This window comes from Podarcis raffonei, chromosome 12 (genome assembly GCF_027172205.1).
Source record: "Podarcis raffonei isolate rPodRaf1 chromosome 12, rPodRaf1.pri, whole genome shotgun sequence".
In the NCBI taxonomy this organism is placed as follows: domain Eukaryota; kingdom Metazoa; phylum Chordata; class Lepidosauria; order Squamata; family Lacertidae; genus Podarcis; species Podarcis raffonei.
Genome location: NC_070613.1, coordinates 32,235,692 through 32,257,332, shown reverse-complemented (window position 1 = coordinate 32,257,332; position 21,641 = coordinate 32,235,692). Strand labels below are relative to the sequence as shown.

Here is a 21,641-nt window from a genome sequence, read left to right as displayed (position 1 = left end):
CACTGTTGGAACTGCCTTGCCTTGGTGCACTGCCAAAGCCTACTGGCATTTCCTGGAAGTATATGGTAAGCTTTCTATTTGTACGTGCCATTAGGGAGGAGGGTGAGGTGCAGAGTTCCTTTGAATTTCATTCTTTGGCCTTCATAATAAGCATTTTACATGCCGTATTGGTAGAGTTTGTTATATTTGTCTTTTTTATATCCTGTTTGCCTTTCAACATTTCTTTTAATTTTAAGATGTATATCAGCAGACAGGCCTATGAATTTTCTTTCATAGAAGTTTCCAGTGACTTTGGCAGTAGGGACAATGATTACTGGAAGTTCTCAATGAAAACTAAACCCTTTTCACTCTACCCTCCATAGGAGCTGGTTATAATCCAAACCATTCTTGTCTGCTTATAAGATCTGCTGTAGTTATGGTGTTCTTTGGCCAACAAGGCCATCTCAGGCATGCCAGTGACTCATCCTTCAGCGAAAGTCATAAAGAGACTGCTTATGAGCTTGTCTGCTTGGAAGTTGATGCAGGTTTCTATTTAAATCAGCAGCTGAAGTGTGAATTTATCTGTGACATTTTTAAGATGGTTGATGAAGCCAAAAGTTGACTAGTGATTCTCATGCTGAACGCTAGCTAATTTTGGATTTACAGCATGCAGCATGCCAAGATTAGAAACAAATGGATATAAAATTTGGGCGGGCAGGGTAATCTGATACATGGGTCATAGTTTGCTTTAGGGCCACTTTGCACATGATTCTTATGTGTAGGAAAATATATGTGGAAAAATAAATGTGTATGTATTTTTCACATGTCATAGAGGACATGGTTTTTCCTACAAGGCAGTGATGTCCATGTAGGAAAATCCCAATTCATTCAAGCAGTGGCAGTCAGCTAATAATAGTCAAATAGCAATGAGCTAGCTTTCAAATGTTAATATGGGAAAGGCCTTCAGGGAGGTGCCGTTCTTATGACATTGCTTCATTGAGAAAGTTATTTTATAGTAGAAGATATCTTGCCTGGTGTAAAAAGAGAATATAAAATGGGCAGACAACTCATTGATCCAAAGTGATCACAATCCCAATGTATTTTAGGTTATAGAGCCCTTCTTTGGAGGAATGCTTAGGAAAAACTATTAGAACAATCTTATATTTAAATGTTGCAAGTTTAAACTTCTTTCAAACATATTCCAAATGACCTTTACATAAAACAGCAGGATGCTAATCATTGCATCCAGTCATATTGCATATGGCAAAGAACGCGAACAACAAAAAAAACCTCTTCCCCATTTTAAACAGGGTGTGTTTGAATGGTGGTTGCATGATGGTTATTTGAGATATGTTTGTAAAGACATCTGTGTAGGTGATTCAAGGTATTTGCCTCTAGCAGCCAGAGCTGTACCTGCAGTACATAAGAAGGACATGGGGAGTCAACCATGCACCACTTGTGATTTCAGTAGGCTGTAGCATTGCAAGCACCCATGAATTTGACAGAATACCTCCTGCATGATGTTTCCTGCCTATACCAATACTTTCTGAATCCTATCTGTACAATACCATCTTGAATGATGACGCATAAACGTATCATGGCTCCTGATTTGATCTTTCATTTATTTCAGATTCTCAAGAGGGAAATTACAAATCAGAAGTCAACAGTAAGCCAAGGAAGGAAAGAACTGCTTTCACCAAAGAACAAATCAGAGAGTTAGAAGCAGAGTTTGCTCACCACAACTACCTCACCAGGCTGCGGAGATATGAGATAGCAGTAAACCTGGATCTTACTGAAAGACAGGTATGAATGGAAAATAAATTAATGGAGCTCTAAGTGCAGGCAATTACCTCAGACCAGATCTATCTCATTTAGAAGTAGACATGATAATGTGTGGAATAGAATAAAATCCTAACATGACATTTATGTTATGCATATACATACTGGATAACATCAATGTTATCTTTGAAACAGATACTTATAAAATCAGTTAGCACATTGTAACAGCCATGGAAAATTAATGAGCTCAGTTCCGTGTCTGCCAGAATAGAACAAATGCATTTTCAGATTGTCCTTTTAACATTCATCCTGTCTTCTGTGGGTTGTTGGTTTTTTAAAAGTTTTATAAGCATTTACAACACGAATGCATTTATCTTCTTCTCCAGTCCCATTTTTTTAAATAAATCCCTATCCTTCCATACGCACACTCTATTAATTCTAGCAATTCAAACAAAACTGGTGATAATGTTGACCTGTGACACAGGGTAGGGTGCTGTCATGCATGTTCAGGACATGCAGTTCTATACATGTCTGAAACCTGCTTCTGAAATGTGAATGACTGCTGGGCAGGATTATGCAACTGCTAGGAAAATCTTTACTCTCTCCTTTAAGTGACCCTGATTCTATACTGGCTGCTGCCAGTCCAGTACGTCTACCACAGAAATGGCCACATTCATCAAAGTACACAGGAAGTTATTATTGAGAAAGTAAAATAACAGGCAAATTTACTCAAGGCTTGTCCCAGAAAGGATGGAGGAGGTGAGAGAGATGGCGAGGAGGTGGGGAAGAGAGGAGATGCTAACCAGCCAAGAGTGGCTACATGGTTATGCTTCAGTGTTCAGAACAAATGGAATCTGAAGTCGTAGAAGCTGGAAATCTGGAGACATGGGGAAAGAGGGAAGAAATCGTGGGGGATGGGTGGTGCTTAAGTGAAATAGTACCCCCGTTTGTCCTTATGCTCTGTCCAAAGCCTGTCAAAGGGAGGGAGAAGGGGAGATGTAAGGGAATGCTTGACTTTAGGTTGAGTGTGGTTTTTGACATGAATGGGAAGGTTACAAAAAAGTGCAGTGCTGCGAGTAACTAATTCATAGATGGCAAGGTGGTGCCTTTATTGAGTCAAGACGTGGAGGTGATTTGGCTGCAGCATGTCCAAATGTTTTCAGGCCAGCATCTAGAGGATAGGTCCACTTTCTATTGTGTGCTCACAGGCTCTGCAAATGCACACTGTTCTGGTGTGTCAGTTCACATTCAGCTAACCCCCCCCCCCACTTTTCCTGATAATATATAAGGTAAAGGTAAATGACCCCTGGATGGTTAAGTCCAGTCAAAGGCAACTATGGGGTGTGGCACTCATCTTTCTTTTCAGGCCTAGGGAGTCAGTGTTTGTCCACAGACACTTTCTGGGTCATGTGGCCAGCATGACTAAATCGCTTCTGGCGCATGAAGGACCATGACGAGTGTCAGAGCGCACAGAAACGCCGTTTACCTTCCTGCCTCAGTGGTACCTGTTTATCTACTTGCACTGGTGTGCTTTTGAACTGCTAGGTTGGCAGAAGCTGGGACAGAGCAAAGGGAGCTCACCCCATTGTGTGGAACTGAACTGCCAACTTTTTGATCGGCAAGCCCAAGAGGCTCGGTTGTTTAGACCACAGTGCCACCTACGTCCCACACCAAACAACACTGATGCAGCTTGGGGAAATTAAGTTGCATGTGCACGAAGCCTTTGCTTTTGTAATGGCACTTAATACAGCACATTCTTGGTGTTTTTCATGTCTCTTCTTTAAAAGAGCAGAGCATGATGAGATGATTTCTGTTTCCCAGAGGCAATTCTTCAAAGGTTTCAATTCAATATGCTGCAGAGGAGTAATTGATCATATTTTTGCTGCATAGCTTGAGATATGACAGAACCAAAGGAGCTCTCAAAAGAGGGGTGGGGGGAAGCCTCCAGAACTGCCAAGACAAAGATGCTTCTTAAATTGTCTTTGCTATATAGCTGTGGCAGCCTCCAGGGAAATCTGGAATGCAAAGAGCTGGGCTTCTTCTGCTTCTGCTTCTTCATTTGCTTTTTAAAGGTGGATAGCAGTTGTACTAAATTAGCTTAAAGTGTTGCACATTTGTCTTTGTTTTCCTTTTTCTATAAACTCCCTTCAAAACCACTTACTTGCGTGGTAGTCAAGGGAAGGGCTGTTGCTAGGTAGGTAGAGCACATGCTCTGCACATAGATCCCAGCAGGATCACTCCTTGCCATCTCCAGGGCCTGAAACCCCAGAGTGCTGCTACAAGTCAATGTAGATTAACACTCTTCAAACTTCCCTAGATGTTGCTGGACTACAATTACCATTATCCATAACCTTTGGCTAAATTGGCCAGGGATGATGGGACTTGTAGTCTAACCATATATGGGAGCACACAGTTCACAGAATCAGAGAGTTGGGAGGGACTCCAAGGATCATCTCTTCCAACCTCTGCAATGCAGGAATCCTACCCACAGCCAATCCCTGTGTGGGTTTGAACCACCAACCTTCTGGTTAGCAGCCAGATGCACTGACCCATTGTACCACAGGGAAGAAACTAATATAGGCCATACGGAGCTAGGTGGACCAGTTCTGTGTCAATATAATAAGGCAATTTCCAATGCTCCTACTTCAGTAGTGCTATACATCAGCTACTAAGAGCTAAAGAGAAGAGATGGATCTTCACAGTATGAAAAGGGTGGCAAATGTCCCAAACTCACAAAGTCTTTTATGAAAGAAGTTTAATAAAAAAATTAGCAAGGTTCTAGGCCTTCATGGTAGCTAATATTATTTACTTATTTGTTTTAATATATACACACATACACACACCATTTTATTGTAATAAAACCTCTAAATATTGAGATGATCAATACAAAAGTTAAAACAAGGAAACAGGTTTAAAAGGTAATTGAAATTAACAGTAGACCAAAAAGAGATTAAAGCACATCAACATCCACATGTCTGGATAAACAAATGTTTTAAGCAGGTGCTGAAAAGGATACAGTGAAAGCACTTGCCTGGTGTCAATAGACATATAGAGTGTTCCATTGAGTAGGTGTCAGCGATCTTTATATAATACCAATAAGTAACATATTGAACTAGACTGTGCAACAAATTGGCAGCCAGTGCAGAACTCTTAGCAGGCTGACATGGTCTCACTCCTGATAGCAATCCGTGCTGCAGCATTCTGCATTAACTGCAATTCTGGTGCAAGAGAAGCTCCACCTAAGAGTGTTTTGCAGAAATCCAATATATACTTATTTAACTTGCCTACAGAAAATCCTACCTTCTCAGATTATATTGTTGTGGTGGTTTATTTATGTATTAACTGTGATTATCACTTGGCTTTAAAGCAAAGGGATTTTTAGGGCCCAATCGGGAGTGATGAAGGACACCTGAAAACACAGATTCTTGCTTTTGGGGTTTATTTAAAGACCAAAACTTCCTAGAGGGCAATTCAGATAATAGCCATCGTGCTGGACGAGGGGAAAATGAAGACGGAGAAAGGTGACAAAAAGAGGCATACATTTCTGTATGACTACTTTTTAACATAGTCTGCCAAAGAATAAAAAGTTATCAGATTCCCATGAGACATGTCATGTACTTATCTATCAGAAAATATCCTAGAATAAGCACTAAAACTTAATAAAACAAATCACATTCTTTTAAAACTCTTTATGTAAAAAAAAAAGATTAAAAATAGTAATATCACTTTCCAAGAATGAATAGGAACCCTTCCCATTATGCTATTTTCTCAGTCAAAACTTGGGCTAATGCTAGCTGGGTGAGGGGGAAGCATTTTAACCAAAGCTGCATGGGGGAAAAACACAACCCACCCCTATGCAGAGGTTGGAATCCAAATCATTGCCCCCCTTTGCCCCCTGAAGCTTTCTGATTGTTTTTTTAAGCTGTAGATCCTTTTCATAGATCTTCTGTGTCACATCTGCTTTGCCCTTGACAGAATATTAAGAATCAATGTTCCATTGGAGTTAATGAGAAAAAAAGAAAATGGACTTTACACTTCCCTGTTTGATAAATAGATTCTTCAGCTTGTGGGTGGGCGATCCACTTTCTCCTGACAACAATGTCCCAGTTTTCAAGTTACATAGTTCTCACTTTTTTCTTTCAATAGGCAGGTTTTACCTGTTCTGATAAATTGCGTGACTGTCCATTGGTAAATGAGCGGAGACTCCACCTGCTTCTTCAATATAGGAGGTTTTTTATAATGTGTTGCTGGGAGGGTCAGGAAACCACCACATTTGAAGGAAAGATCACAAGAATTATGGGGTATGGGTTTTTATGTTTTATTTGGTTTCTGAAACGGTGTCCGTTTCCTGCAGCTCTGGCCTTGGAATGTGAGATCTGGTCCCAGTGGAAATGTCTGCTAGCGCTGCCTATAAGAGAGGCTGTCAAATACAGTTTAAGCTACATATTCACATACACAAACACATTATTTCTCTGGATTTAAAAGAAAGTCGTTATTCCAAGGAAAAGAAAACTATTGTGTGTGTGTGTGTGTGTGTGTGTGTGTGTGTGTGTAAATATACATATATGTCAGACTTGATTTTAAAGCGGTGAGGCAAATTCTCCACCGACTGACAGGCCGTGCAACTTTATTAATTTTTAGGGGAGCCACCTGCATTGAAGTGAGCTTAGGTTTTGAGTCTTGAGTAGAAAAAAGCTTTGATTCAAACTGTTACCTTTTTACTGTTGTCCTGTATACATTGAAACAATGCCTCTTGTTTCTAGTACCCATATCATATTCTTTCCCCACTCCTCCAAGTTTGGTAGCCCTCTCTCTCCTCCAAATAAAACAGATACAGCTAAGAGACTTTTCCTCCGGTGCCTGCTCCCAAAGAGATGTTCAATGTGCGGTCATATATTCCTCAACCTATTTAAGCAACTGCTAAATCATCAGTCTGGGAGACCTAAATACTAACCAAGTTGTTGACTAAGGGGAAGGAAGCTGTGCTTTCACACCACGCCAGTGAGCAGATGTGCCTAGCAGATCAGTCCATAACTGGTGATTTAGAAATAGTTCCTCATGCTGCAATAGCTCCTCTCTAGATCAGCCACCTTTTCCACTGTGCATGGTAGAGTATATGTGTGCTTGAAAGAAACAATAAGAACCTGCTCATTAAAATAAAATTAAACGGTTGAAAGAGGAGACTTCATTTCATCAGATGTTTAGGTTTATCCAGGTCCAACTCATGCTTTTCTGTCAAATGCACAAACCTCTTATGTAGAAATATGATGATTTTAAAGTCACTTTCTCGTCCTTCTATGGCAATGCATTTAGTCCAGTACACTATTATTAATTAAATTTATGTACTGCCCTTCACCCAAGGATCACAAGGCGGTTTATAATATAAAAATACAAAAGTACATAACATAATACCAAACAAAAACAATACCCCCACAGTTTGAAAGGCCATATATAGTTTAATTGTTTAAGACCTGGGAGAAGAGGAATGTTTTTCCTGGTTCAATCAGGCACCAGTTCAATCAGATCCATAGGTCATACATCTCTCTTCACAAAACAGTGTCTGTCAGTTGGAAGTCCAGTTGTCAAGATTGCTGTGTGCCTTGCTTGTTTCGTACCATTACAAAGTGGTGCTCTGAATCATTTGCTGCACAGACTGATTCTAAGTTAGTTCACCACCACTAAACCCAGGTTAGAATAGTCTGTTGGAACATGCCAGATGGTGACCTATATGACCTGCCTGGGGTTTGATGCTTTGGAGGTATGAAGCAGCCAAGACTGCTAAAACAGCATTAATATGTTAAGAATATGTACTTAGTTCCATTAAAAACAACGGGATTGATTTCCAAGAAAATGTGTTAGGCTTGGAACATTTTCAGTCAACATTTCATCTGTATGCTGCCTTTCCATAGTTCAAACCTTGCTCAAGGCAGCTTACAATATTTAAAAAAATTACATAATGACAAACATAACTAGAGTGGTCATAAACAATAAATGAAGCATCAGAAAGCTGAACAGTTTCCACGTAAATCACAATAGTATCTAAAATAAAGATAAAATAATTAATATCAATAAGAGCAACAACCCACCCCAAATCGCTAAACAATACCCCAGCACCATTACAGGAAGCTGAACTGGAAGTAAAGTATCTAGACAGATGAATGGTCTTAATTAAGAAGTATCTCAAGCAAGTGCTAGCATTAGGGTGTGGTCCTACTGCAGGTTTGTTTGTTTGGCACAGCCATTATCCATATTAATCCTGCAGTTCCATTTGGAATAACAACAAATTACATGAAGTTTGCAGGTGTAAGATGTGCAGATTCAGGGCACAGCACTTTGGCCTGGAAATGTTTGGGAAGTGTCAATCAGTTTAACTTCATGGCTTAAACTAAGTCATACTTGTAATAGACCCATTGAGATTAATGGACTTAATTACGGTAAGTCCATTGGTTGCAGTGGGCCTGTTCTATGACTAATACTGGATACCACCCATAACCTTTTGCATGTTTAAATTGTAGGGTTTATTATTATTATTTAAAAATGTAAAATTGCCTTAAGCAAAAACGTTCTTAGAAATACCATTTTATATAAATAAATATTTGGGAGTTAGATTTGTATTAGAAAAGATCCCAATTTCAAATTAATAAGCAGCTATTTGCCCCAAACACTTTACAAAAATTGAATACAAAAATTTATATAAAAATAAAGTCTGTTTAATTTTTCAGAAACTGTTAGTATTTCTTTCTCATATTCCAACTTTTACTTCTACTACTATTATTATTACTACTACTGCTTCTCCTCAATATATATTTTGACTTTCAAGCAAGCTGCTTAACTGTTTCAGATATGCAGGAACTTTTAGCAATAGGATAAAGTGTGGGCTTCTAAGAATTTAAGAGAATTGATTTTCAGAATTCACACATCCTTCCTATTGCTAAAATGTAACAGGATCATGTATCAGTTCCATTATTGACTTGTCACGAAATCCAAAGGAAGTTCAGATTTCATCTCTCTGAATTTGATCTGTGGAGGAAATAGCACATGAAACATCCTTTACAGGTTGTTATATTTAGCACATGTGATATATGCAGTTCAATACTATTTCTGTTTCAGAGTATAATGGTGTAAGTTGTTCTTTATTATAAAGTAAAAGACAAGAACTTGACAGTCTAATGGTGCTAAATGAAATACATAGGAAACTGGGATTTTAAACGAATGATTTAAGCCATCTGTAACAAAGACTGCATTTTAAAAGCTGTTAAACTAGAATTTTAAAAATGATACATTAAAACCCAAAGGAAAAGATGGATTTTCCATCATTTATAAACTTTGATTCTCTTCATCTGATCATTATGCATTTTTTTAAAAAATACAGAATGCATTTATCTACTTGCACTTTGACGTGCTTTCAAACTGCTAGGTTGGCAGGAGCTGGGACCGAGCTCCCCCCATCACGGGGATTCGAACCGCCAACCTTCTGATCAGCAAGTCCTAGGCTCTGTGGTTTAACCCATAGTGCCACCCGCTGGAATTATGCAAATTGCCTGATCCGGTTGGGGTTGTAAGTGTCTGGGGGCGCTTCTGAATCCATCACTGCCACTGGAGGGCTTTAGGAGTGTCCTTTACCAGCTCCAGATAGTATTGCTGCAGTGATTCATGTGTTAGTTACCTCAAGACTGCAATGTGCTCTACGTGGAACTATCCTTATGGTTGGTGTGGATGTTGCAACTTGTGGAAAATGCAGTGGTTCATCTGCTAACTTGAGTAGTTTACAGCAAATGTATGAAACCACTGCTCAAAGTACAGTACTGGTTACCAATTTGCTACCAAGACCAAGTTACCAAACATATAAACAACCTGGGACCTGGTTGCCCAGTTCTTAAGATCTCAGAATGAGATGTGCTGGAACCCGTGAGTGTCAATCTAGTGACAACCAAGAAGGCCTTTTCTATTGCAGACTAGCTTGCAGAATTATCTCCATAACCAGAAATAAGGCACAGCAGCAATTATGCTGAGTTTTTGGTGCCTCCAAAAAATACATATTTTCACTCATCCCTCTGCTGGGTATAGCTATCAATCCACAGTCCAGTTGCTATTGCTTTTACTTTATTTGTTTGCTTTTATTGCACTGGCATATGTTGTAATCTGTTCTAGTTTGTTTGTTTTTTAAAAAAGGAAGAACAGTATAAAATGTTAACTAAAACTACGACAGCCAACTTTTCATGAACCTCGGTGGAGGGGATATCCTTAAAGTTTTCTGGCAAACATACTGCTGGGCAGCTTCCTAAATATAAGAGAACCTCCCCTTTTGTACTCCTTCATATCTGTTTGTGGGGTACAGTTTGGCTTTGGATAATTTAAATGATGATTTTGCTTTAGACCTCTTTTCTATTGACCCCCAACAACCCACTAGAGTTGTTTATTGCCTATTCTTCTTTCCTTTCCCTCCACCTGTGGTATGGTGCAGGGTGTCAGTAAAGAAACAGAGTGTTTTACTGTTGCTTGGATGTATTCACCAAAGGGATTTTTATTATTATTATTATTATTTTGCCATCCAGTAGTTATTGCCTTCAACCTATTGATGCTAGTGAAAGTCACCCTAAAAGGGGGGGGGGAGACTAATTGACATATCTTATTCACAGCTTAAAGCTAATGGAAATAAAAGTGAAATAAAAGTGAAGAGAAGGGCTTGGGGAGAAAGGGCTTGTCTCATCTTACACAGACCACTTCTTAATTTTGCCAGAAGGCATCTAAATTTAGAGGAAGGCTCAGATGGTTTAACTTATGCTTTCTTCCAAGCCTTACATGTATGTGCTAGCCAATGTAGATTCCCTTAGATTGACTTAGACTCCCTCAGGCTTACTCACTTCCTCAGACTCACAGGCACTTGCCAATTTACACCTCTTTTTACATATGACCTTTGCAATTTGGGCCTATTATGTTTCAAGCAGTTTTATCTATTTTTCCATTCTCGTTGCCATTCCTCTGCAATCTAAAATAAAAATACAATTACTCAAACACACTTGTACGCTTATAGGCAGAAACAAAGATTGCTAATAAGTATGACCTGCAAAGTCCCCACCCCCAGTAGAATAATGCCATACAGTTTCTTTCCTATGAATTTGTCTAGACTTCTATCCTATTTCCATATTCTCAGTGTACCTTTGTTACATTTTATCCCCTACCCTGCAAGAGTACATTTAACTTTCCTATCTTTAGCCACCCTTTGGTTGCCAGACACTACAAATCAGACCAGATATAGCAGTGCCACAAATTGCAGCCAAGAGTGAAAGGCATTTAACATATTAAGATCATCTTTTCTTATTTTTCCCCAAGGTTCATTGCATTATTCTTAGTTTCCTTGTGCTAGTTCTATTTTCACATGCTAGACTATATTATTTTTCTTCCTTGAACTTGAATTTTATGTGTGACCCCCCACCCCACTGAACTGAGCACATTTGCCTTCATCGGCCTTCATAAACTATTCCTTTCCAACTACTGCTGAACATATTTAAGGCTGCAATTCACAAACCAGCTAACCCGATGGGCTTGAGTTAAATAGGCATTAGCTCAAGTGCCCTGTCTATGTACACTTGCTCTGGTTTCACTACACAAAATGTGGTTGATTGCCTACTAAATTTTACTAAAATTATATTTGAATTTGTGGTACTTTCCCCATAGATTAGATATGTCCCCCAACTCCAGAGAATAAAATATGCAAGATCTAATTTTAAACACAGATGAATGTGGTTTTTTTGAGATGCAATGCATCCCTGGTCCAGCTTCTCCTTCGCTTTCAGTTATAGTTCAGTGTTGCACTGACCAACTAATATTTAAAAGGGATGGGGAATCTGTAGCCCTCTGGGTGTTACTGGACTACAGTTCCCATCTGCCTCAGCCATTATGACTAATGGTCAGGGATGATGGGAGTTAAGAGTCCCCCACAGGTTCCCCATCCCAGCTGTATATTATTCTATTACCCCCATCCATAGATAAATTTAATCACTCTCTCTTTTTTACATTCTGTGCATGCATGTTTAGGCATAAATAATATTTATGAGAAAAAGCTGTTGATATTTTACAGAAAATAAGAACTCATCGGATTTACAGCAGAATGATAGTCCCAAGCATAGTATAGCTTAATACAGTGTTTGGCATTAGCAATACATTGCTATTTTACTAGAGGAAATTCATTGCGAAAAGTGTCATATATAATTTTCCACAAAGGACTGCATGAAGAGTACAAACATTATGAGCCCTTTGACATTGTTTTTGTGAAAGCTTTTGACAGATGGCGTAACAATATTTCCTAACATCAGAGCAACTAGCAATAAATACTTTCCTCCTTATATTAGGTTTATTTTACTAGCCTGCTTCTTTGGCTCTGATGTGCTGTCTAGAAGAAAGGATGTGCTGCTCAAGGTTGAGAAGCCTCTAACTAATTCAAAACCGCCTTCTTCTAATTCCAGACACTTACATTTAGTTTAAATAGCAACATGAAAACAACACAAGGCATCAGTTTGAATTTAGCATAAAATTACATAGCAAAAAAAAAAGTTTATAAACAATATCTGCAGTAGAATTTGACTTGATTTCCTTTTCTTATTATTTGTGAAATAGTACAACTATAATTATATGAAAAATGAAAAATATGCCATGGCTCCGTTTACTGGTGTCGTATAACGTTTCATGCTGTGGCTAATCCTTGGTGTTTCTTTTTAAAACCCTGAAACAAAAAATCTGAACTGTCTCCAAGGAGACAGGAACCTCCCCAAAACTTTCCACACTAGACTTTTCTATGCAGCAGTCCTTGTAGAAATTAAACACTTTTTGATATTCCAGGACTGCAGTAAGCAAAATGTGTATTAAATAAGATGAAGAATGGTCTATTTCAGCTGTGCAAATGAATGTCTGTGCACCAGTTATATCAACGGTAAGCCAACATATCACTTACTGAATGAAGCTGTGGCACAAAGGAACTTCAGCCGCCCTCTTAGAAATTATAAGCATGCCATTATCAGTCCTGTGACTATTTTATTGATGTCCTACATTGCCGTTTTGTTTTGTTTTTGATTCAAAGGTAAAAGTTTGGTTCCAGAACAGGCGAATGAAATGGAAGCGGGTAAAAGGAGGGCAGCAGGGAGCCGCTGCCCGAGAGAAGGAACTGGTGAACGTCAAAAAGGGCACGCTCCTTCCCTCAGAGCTTTCTGGCATTGGCGCAGCCAGCCTCCAGCACACAGGGGACTCACTAGCAAACGACGACAGCCACGACAGCGACCACAGCTCTGAGCATGCGCACTTATGATAAGACACGAAGGAGTTGCAGCTCTGTTCTCAGGAAAGACACGCTAACGCAGGAAGCCTTACACGGACGTAATTGACGGATGCAAGCGACTCTCTCGCAATTAACAGAACCTTGAACTTACGGTGTCTGCTACTCTTGAATTAATTTTTTTTTATTACATGAATTCAGTAAGTGCCACACCTTAAAGTTGCCTTGTGAACAGAAGCAGAAAGACAAGCTTGCTTTTGAACATTCCAAATTGGACTGTCATTTTAATGACAATGGGCAGGTATTTTTTGCTTTAGCTTGCACTGAAAAAAAATGCCATTGCTCTCAACAAAATAAATATTCTAATAAATAAATAACACAGTGCCAACAGAAACATGGTCTAGTGGGCAAGAAATGTATTTTAACTCTGTATATATCTACTTTACGGCATTTTTACTTTTCACTCATTTTTAGCAACGCATTCATATTAGCTGATGGCAATAGTCACTCATGAGAATTAAATGGCTTCTTTTTGTCTCTGTTTTGTTTTGTGTCCCAGAGATAGCTACATGCAGACCATTGTGTTCAGAAAAGAGTCTGCTATGGAATGTCCTTATACCACAGACAAAACAAATCTTATGTTGCATTTACTATCAACTGCTGCTAATAGGAAATTATTAAACCTTGCTCTTCAAATTTTCTTATCTTATACCAGCAAAAGTTTTTTTTAAAAAATAGGATCATGCCTGTCCAGAAAAAGAACCATTGATTCATATTTTTTATAGAATTCATTACCACAAATGTTTTACAAGCGTTGACATCTTGGCTCATTTCAGCTGCTGGCCACAGTTGCATCTACTCCTGAGCAGCACCTGATAAAGTCAGTAGAACTGTGGATAGTAGCCTGTGCTATAAATTGGAATTTTTTTTTATTTACAGTAATGTAATAATATTCAGGTATTATAAAGACAGAGTTAACTGCCTCCATTAATGGTCACAATTTATTAAATAGCTCTGTGTAGAAAATGCAAAGGTCAAGGCATTCCCTCCCCCTCCCAGGCTTTTGTGTACATACAGTGGAATAATACAATCAAATTTTACACAAAACAGTGATTGTACTTGTAAAGGAAATGTTTAATAAATGATCCTTTTGGAAATAATTCTTGCTCTCCTTTGGAGTTTTCATAGGTAACTCAAAATGTCAGAACTGTAAAATGCTCTAAAAATGTACCCTATGTTTGCTTTAGATAGTGCAAACCAGGTTTTCCATATTGGATGAGGCTTCTACCTTGATACATTGGGGAAATCCTTTCCTGTAGCAGGAAAAAGCAACCCCTAGCTACAGAAGTCTCCAGCCAAGAACAACAAGAAACATGCTAAACCGTTTTCCCAGATCTAAGGCAAATATTAAATGGATATTTTTTGTGGCATCTTGTGGAAAAGAAGAAGAAATTATGTTCAAAAATGTGATGTAGGCCAAGCAAACATATATTTCAATTTAAAATATTTAAGATACGTAAGTACCTAAGGCATATAAGAAAAGGTGATGATATTAACAGGCAAATACATTATGCAAAATAACATGCTAAAAATAAAAGCAATTTATCACAATACTCCTCACTCTTTTGCCAATTGTCATGCTTTTGCTACCACTGAACAGTCATTGTCCCTACACCCAAATAAAGACTCAATATATAGGGTGAACATTATTAATAAAACTTGACTGCTACTGAAATAAACTCCTTACAGTGACAATAGTCTAGCAACCCCACCATGCTTCCAAGCTTGAAATTGGCCACTGTCTGGTCCTTGCTCATCGAAGCTAAGTGCTTCAAGGAGGCAACAGGCAACAGGCATCATCATCATCATCAACCACAAACCGTCCTGCCTTTGTAATCCTCCATTCATCACAATGGTACCTTGGGTGATCACCAATATCTTTCTTTTATTGTCCGCCCTATCTATCTAACCAATGGTGATATTGTCTGAGGCTCTCCACTGCACCTGTATTCTGTCAAGTCAGAAACTTTTCTATGCTGCATGAGTTGCAGCATAACCTCTTTGACAATCAAAAGCACCAATCCAGAAAGAATTTCTAATACCCCAAAGACATTTCCTGTACTCAGGATGAAAACCTTGTTGCAGAAACTATATTGGACTTGCGGTAAAGGAACGAGCCTGTTTTATATGGGCTCAAAAGTCATTTTCTGGGTGAAATCCTTCATTCTTTTTCTCTAGGAAATATATGTATATGTATATATGTATGCAAGGGACGCAGGTGGCGCTGTGGGTAAAAGCCTCAGCGCCTAGGGCTTGCCGATCAAAAGGTCGGTGGTTCGAATCCCTGCGGCGGGGTGCGCTCCCGTTGTTCGGTCCCAGCGCCTGCCAACCTAGCAGTTCGAAAGCACTCCTGGGTGCAAGTAGATAAATAGGGACCGCTTACTAGCGGGAAGGTAAACGGCGTTTCCGTGTGCGGCTCTGGCTCGCCAGAGCAGCGATGTCACGCTGGCCACGTGACCCGGAAGTGTCTCCAGACAGCGCTGGCCCCCGGCCTCTTGAGTGAGATGGGCGCACAACCCTAGAGTCTGTCAAGACTGGCCCGTATGGGCAGGGGTACCTTTACCTTTACCATATATATATATATATATATATATATATATATATATATATATATAATGTATGCATGTATATATGCATGTATGTAGCAGCAAGGGGAAAGAGCTGATCTATATCAGGGCCATGGCAAGGTGAGGAGGTGGGCTTTAAAAATTTGCCCTTGACATATACCTGTTCTAGGGAGGTCCCCTGGGCACCAATGGAAGATGCCATCCTGATGCAAATAGCAGTTGAAGCATGCAGGACAGGGGAGGGTCCAGACTGCAACCACAGCAGCAGCAACCCATCCCACTACATCAGGGTCCACCCCCCCCTGAATTCTCATGAACTGTCACTTTCTAAAATCAAACACCCCACAATTGCACAGTGCTGTGTGAATAACACCACATCTGTTTTTGTCAAAAAAACCTATCGAGTCTCTAATTTTGGTTCAGAGCAGATCAGGTCCTTCCCACAGAACCTGATGTTCTCCACATTGGTAATTTAAGGGAGATATAAGATCTCATGTTGGGTGTGCAAGTGGGAGCCGGCAGCCACATATATCCCATTATAAAGCGGTCTGTACCCAGTTGTACTGGGATCTGGTGAAGTGGGCATGCCTGAAACTCCAGATATCTCAAAGCATCCATGCAGGATTTCACCACATCGCTAAGTGGAAATGAAACCAGCATGGTTTTTCAAATCTTGAACTCATGCAGTGTTTCTGGGGAAGGCGGACAACACAAGCTAAGAACCACGCATTAGTCCCAGCATTCATGTTGAATTTCCTGGCTTTTGTCCTGCAATCTCTCTTGGGTCAATACATATTTTGGTCTAACGCAAATAATGCACATATACAATTTAGGATCACCATGCAATATTGGCAGTAAAGCTTAACTACTTCTCTGCTGTAACTGAATGTATTACTTAAGGAAATATACTGGATGGATTCTGTACATAATTGGTAAATGTACCAAGTTTATTTTATATACACATCCCGATGAACATTTCAAGGCATTGCTGAGCATAGAGGTACAACGAAGTCCCTGATGCAGCTACTAATTTCAGAAGCCCTAACAGGGCTATTTCCAATGGAGAGAGAGAAAGGAGGCGGGGGAAGTGTGAGCCAAGACACAGTCACTACACAAAGGCACAAGCCTTCCATCTGGACGACCTTTCCCCTTTGTTGTTCCTTCAATCCTCTTGCACCTCCCAAGGGAACCACTAAGTTTATAGGCAGGCAAATTCCACGTGCTCCATGGAAATCTCTGGGAGAACCACAAAAAGAAATCTATCCCCTTGAGTGAGAAGTCTCCTTATTTACAGGAAGTTTTCCATCTGGAGACAGAATTACTGTCAAATAAGTATTTACAAAACTGCTTTGCTCTCAATCCCTCCCTCTCCCCCCTCCCCCCCCCAACCCCTTCTAATACAGCTATCAAAGCCTGGAACATTTACAAGTGTTTCTAATCTGCTTTGCTGGCTGATTTACGGAGATGTGAGATAGACATACTTTATGTAAATAAAGCTAATAAACATTAAAGCTTGTTGTAAATGACTGAATACAAGATAACGGCGCATTTGGAATACTGAGTTGTGTCTAAGGTTAAGAATGAGGCTTGGCCTGCAGCATGTGGCCTGGAGGAAGACTGCAGTAGGTGGTGGAGAATGGTGAAAATTGGATGAGCCAGGTTGTGTGAGAGTTGCACCCCAGGCCTTTCCTTAATGGTCCCCTGAGTGCAATGGCGGACAGCAGGTTTCACTCTTTAGTAGATCCTATCCACTGTATTGCCCTTTCTAATATTTTCCAGAACTGTAATTAGATTTTACTGGTCGTGGAAATGAGAGACCTTGTGGAACACCCTCCCATCAGATGTCAAAGAGATAAACAACTACCTGACATTCAGAAGACATCTTAAGGCAGCCCTGTTCAGGGAAGTTTTTAATATGTAACGCTGTACTGTTTTTAACACTTGATTGGGAGCCGCCCAGAGTGGCTGGGGAAGCTCAGCCAGATGGGCAGGGTATAAATAATAAATTATTATTATTATTATTATTGGAATAGATGTTACTCCAAATGATATGTTGAACTGCTAATATAGGACTTTTTTTTTAAAGGAATTCTAGTGTCTGTTCTTCGATTGTCACTTTCATTTACATTAGAGTTAAGCCACTCTCAACCAGGTGTCTGTTCATGCACAAATGGAGCAACACTACAGAGCAGGCTGCACAAACCAGCATAGGGATCTGTTATCTCTCTGATCGAGACAGCATGCTTTCCCTTCTCCAGCTATAGGAATTACTGAATTAGTTGCAGTTCAAGCTGGCCCTACACCAGGCAGAGGATGGTGGGGGACAGTCTCCCTGGCACTCCTCTTGAGCCTCCTCAAGAGCACAGAGTTGTATGTGCCAGTTCAGTTGGCTTTTCTATGTGGAATGGAAGAGGGGGTGCCATTGTCCAAGCAACACATCTTAGGCAAGTTCTGTTCCCATGCCCATTCGAATTACTTACTACTTACTTACTTACTGATTAAGTTTGTCCCAGTCACTGCTGCAGAGTGTTCAGGCAGAGGTGAAGCTAACTGTGTGAAACATCACTCTAGTTGTTCAGTAAGTTTGTTACCCAGTAAATTTTCCATTGTGTCAAACAGTTTTGTAACCATTTGATATGAAGACCCTGTAACAATGACGTAGGCACTTCTTGTGTTGTGCTTTCTGCATGTTCCCCACTAATGTAGATTTATGGAATCGGTGGTTGAGGGGGTGCACAGAAAATGCACAGAAATCCAATACGCAAACAATATACCAAAGCCACACCATCAAGCAACCTTTAGTTTTCGGACTGGTGGACACCAGAATCTACTTCCCTTGTGCTCTCCTAGTCTCAGCACAACTGAAATTTAGAAGAGAATGTTATTTTGGGGGGAAGGAAAGCAAACTCCCTCCAACTGCTCCTTTTCTGGCCCATGGATGAGGTGAGTTTGGCCTCCTCCTTGCAATGATATTCTTCCTGGGAAGCAGGAATGGTTCATGGTTCCCTGACCAATAGTTCTTCCCTTTAGTCCCAGAGCAACTACGGTTTGAGACGGGTGTTCTTTTAGCAATACAACCAGTCACTATATTTCCCTGTTTAGAGAAGGACCATAACTCAGTGCTAGAGGATCTGCTTTGAATGCAGAATATTCCAGATTCAATTCACAGCATCTCCATATAGGAGGTGCCTGTTCTGAAACTCTGGAGACCCACTGCTAGCTGGTGTAGATAATACAGTGGTACCTTGGGTTACATACACTTCAGGTTACAGACTCTGCTAACCCAGAAATAGTACCTCGGGATAAGAACTTTGCTTCAGGATGAGAACAGAAATCGTGCTCCAGTGGCGTGACAGCAGTGGGAGACCCCATTAGCTAAAGTGGTGCTTCAGGTTCAGAACAGTTTTAGGTTAAGAATGGACCTCCAGAACGAATTAAGTTCTTAACCCGAGGTACCACTGTACTGCAATTGATAGACAAATGATGTGACTTGCTCTGCTACAATATAGAGGGAGGGGAATCCCTAAATGTCCTACCTGAAATATTGTAATGGACTCCTTTGGAGGGCTGGTGTATAATATATATGAAGTTATTTGAACAGAATTTGGAAGTTTTATCATTATTAAGAGCACTAGTAAGTTTTACCTGCCATCTGGAGGCCGGTACTCAACATTTCATTTTTGACCAGTACTAACATGGACTAGCTGAGAAATAATTTGTTATAAACATTGTTTCCTTCAATATCTACAAACATGTAACCTTCATTGGGCATTTTACCACAACTGTATTACTACAGAAAACTGGTTGAACTATTTAGTACAGTATAGCCTATTTGTGTTTACTTATAGATTTTTCTTTTAAAAAAAATAATCTTCTGAGCTTTTATGACTTTATTTGCATGTGCAGCTGACAAAACAGTTGAAATATGTGGTTGCCAAGATACATTTTATCTTTCAAATTACCTTCATAAAAACTTTCACAGGAGTATATACATTCCAGTGAGGAAAGGAGCCAAACCTAAATATGACCCAACAGGAACAGAATACGATATTTCTGTGATTCTTATGAATGCTTACACATAAGCAATTTAGAGAGGAAATGTTTGCATGACCTTTTAATTCATAAAGCATTCCAGCTGGAAGTCAAAACATTACACTACTCCTATTGCTCTATGCTAAAATAGTTGCCTAAGCATTTGGTTGTACCATGCACATAAGACTCCCAGAAGCAATTTCTGGAATAATTTTGCCATTCAGAAAATTGACTTCCATGTGCTTGGAATCTAGTACAAATGGGACATACAAATTTATGCTGATTTGCTCTGATCTGGCAATTCCTTTGGAGAACAGCAGCAACAATACAGACATACAGGCTGTGCACACATGGCATTTTAATGTGCTTTCAATGCATTCTCTGTGCTGGTCAAAAATGCATTGACCACAATGCATTCTCCAAATCGTGAAAAGATCTCAATTTTTAAAAAAAGTGTTAATGTGTTTCTTCACTTTGCCATTTTAATGCAGAAATAAAATTTAAAGCTGCGAAAATTTGCATGGCCCTCTTGTGTGAACTTTTGCAAGCGCTTTTGAAAAGCACCTTTCCAGGGATGGGGTGAGGAGTTTTACACCTGCTAGTGACATTCATGGTGACATTGCTGCTGAGTATAGACTGCAGGCACACCCCACCACTTTGCTCCCCAACCCTGCAGAGTCCGGCTCCACTTTTCTTTCAGGTAGCCTCAGGGGGCAGTTGTGTGTTTCATGTCTGAACTTTTACTTCTATGCATATTTATTCAGAAATAAGTTCATTCAGTTCAATGGGATCTATAAAGGATTTGCAGCTCTGAATATATTTCCCTGGAAATAAGTTCTAGAGATTTCAAATGGTCATACTTCCAAGTAAGGCTGTTACCCACGCAATTAAAACCATTGTTCTAAGCAAACACTGTTCTACATTTTACTCAAATGTAAGACACATTGTGTTCAATGAAACCAGTGCTCTGATTAAGAGGGGGCAGAGGGGACCTGTCTCCTAAACTTTGGCTAAGAATCCTTAGGCCAGGGGTCAGCAAACTTTTTCAGCAGAGGGCCGGTCCACTGTCCCTCAGACCTTGTGGGGGGCCAGACTATATTTTGAAAAAAATAATGAATGAATTCCTATGCCCCACAAATAACCCAGAGATGCATTTTAAATTAAAAGCACACATTCTACTCATGTAAAAACACGCTGATTCCCGGACCGCCTGCGGACCAGATTTAGAAGGCGATTGGGCTGGATCTGGCCCCCGGGCCTTAATTTGCCTACCCATGCCTTAGGCAATAGCCTGTTTTTCAAAGGCTAAAGGGTGTGTGCAATTTGTATTGTGCCATTCCATAATCTGAGCACTGAAAGGGATGTACTCTCAGTTTAGCTTTAGGCAGTCACCTGGCTGGCATAGAATCATCATAAGGGAGATAGTTACCATAATGTCTAAAACAACATTAGTCAACAAACCTGCTATCTTATCATTTCCATTGTATTGCATTAGGTAAGAAAGAGTAAATCATTTCACATTAGGATAATATTAGGTTAGGTTTTAACATATGTTCCCATATAGTTAGGAAGCGGGGGGGGGGGGGAGTCAAACTCTCTTTCCACCCTGATGTCTGTCTTGAATTTCTCTCAGTTTTTGCAGACAGTTTGGCTGGTTTCCAACATACAGCGTTGGCTGTCTGGTATGAAAAATGCCATCTGTAGTATATGGAAGTCCTGTTATTAAACAAAAAAGTGGGCTGCTAATTATTCTCTGGGCAGGTGCTGTTAAAGTGAAGTCATGTGTCAGGCATGGTATAACCTTGGAATTGCCTAAAATTGCCATATTCAGTTGGGAAAGTACAGCAGAACATAAAATGGAATTAAAGAGAGGGTAGAATGGGGAGCTTTTTAAAAGGGCTGCAATGACAGGCTGCTGTACAGAATGGAGAAGAGTAGTATGCATTTAAAAAATG

The 21,641-nt window shown here is 39.9% G+C and overlaps 1 protein-coding gene across 1 annotated transcript in view; it reads left to right on the top strand.

Annotated features, from left to right (window-relative positions):
- Positions 1–14,640, top strand: part of MEOX2 (mesenchyme homeobox 2) — a 71,087-nt gene extending 56,447 nt beyond the window's left edge. The window contains exons 2-3 of the mRNA XM_053410044.1: positions 1,610–1,782; positions 12,836–14,640. Of these exons, the coding sequence (XP_053266019.1) occupies positions 1,610–1,782; positions 12,836–13,060 (398 nt within the window). The 3' untranslated portion in view covers positions 13,061–14,640. The remainder of the gene's footprint in view (positions 1–1,609; positions 1,783–12,835) is intronic.
- Positions 14,641–21,641: the final 7,001 nt, after the last annotated feature.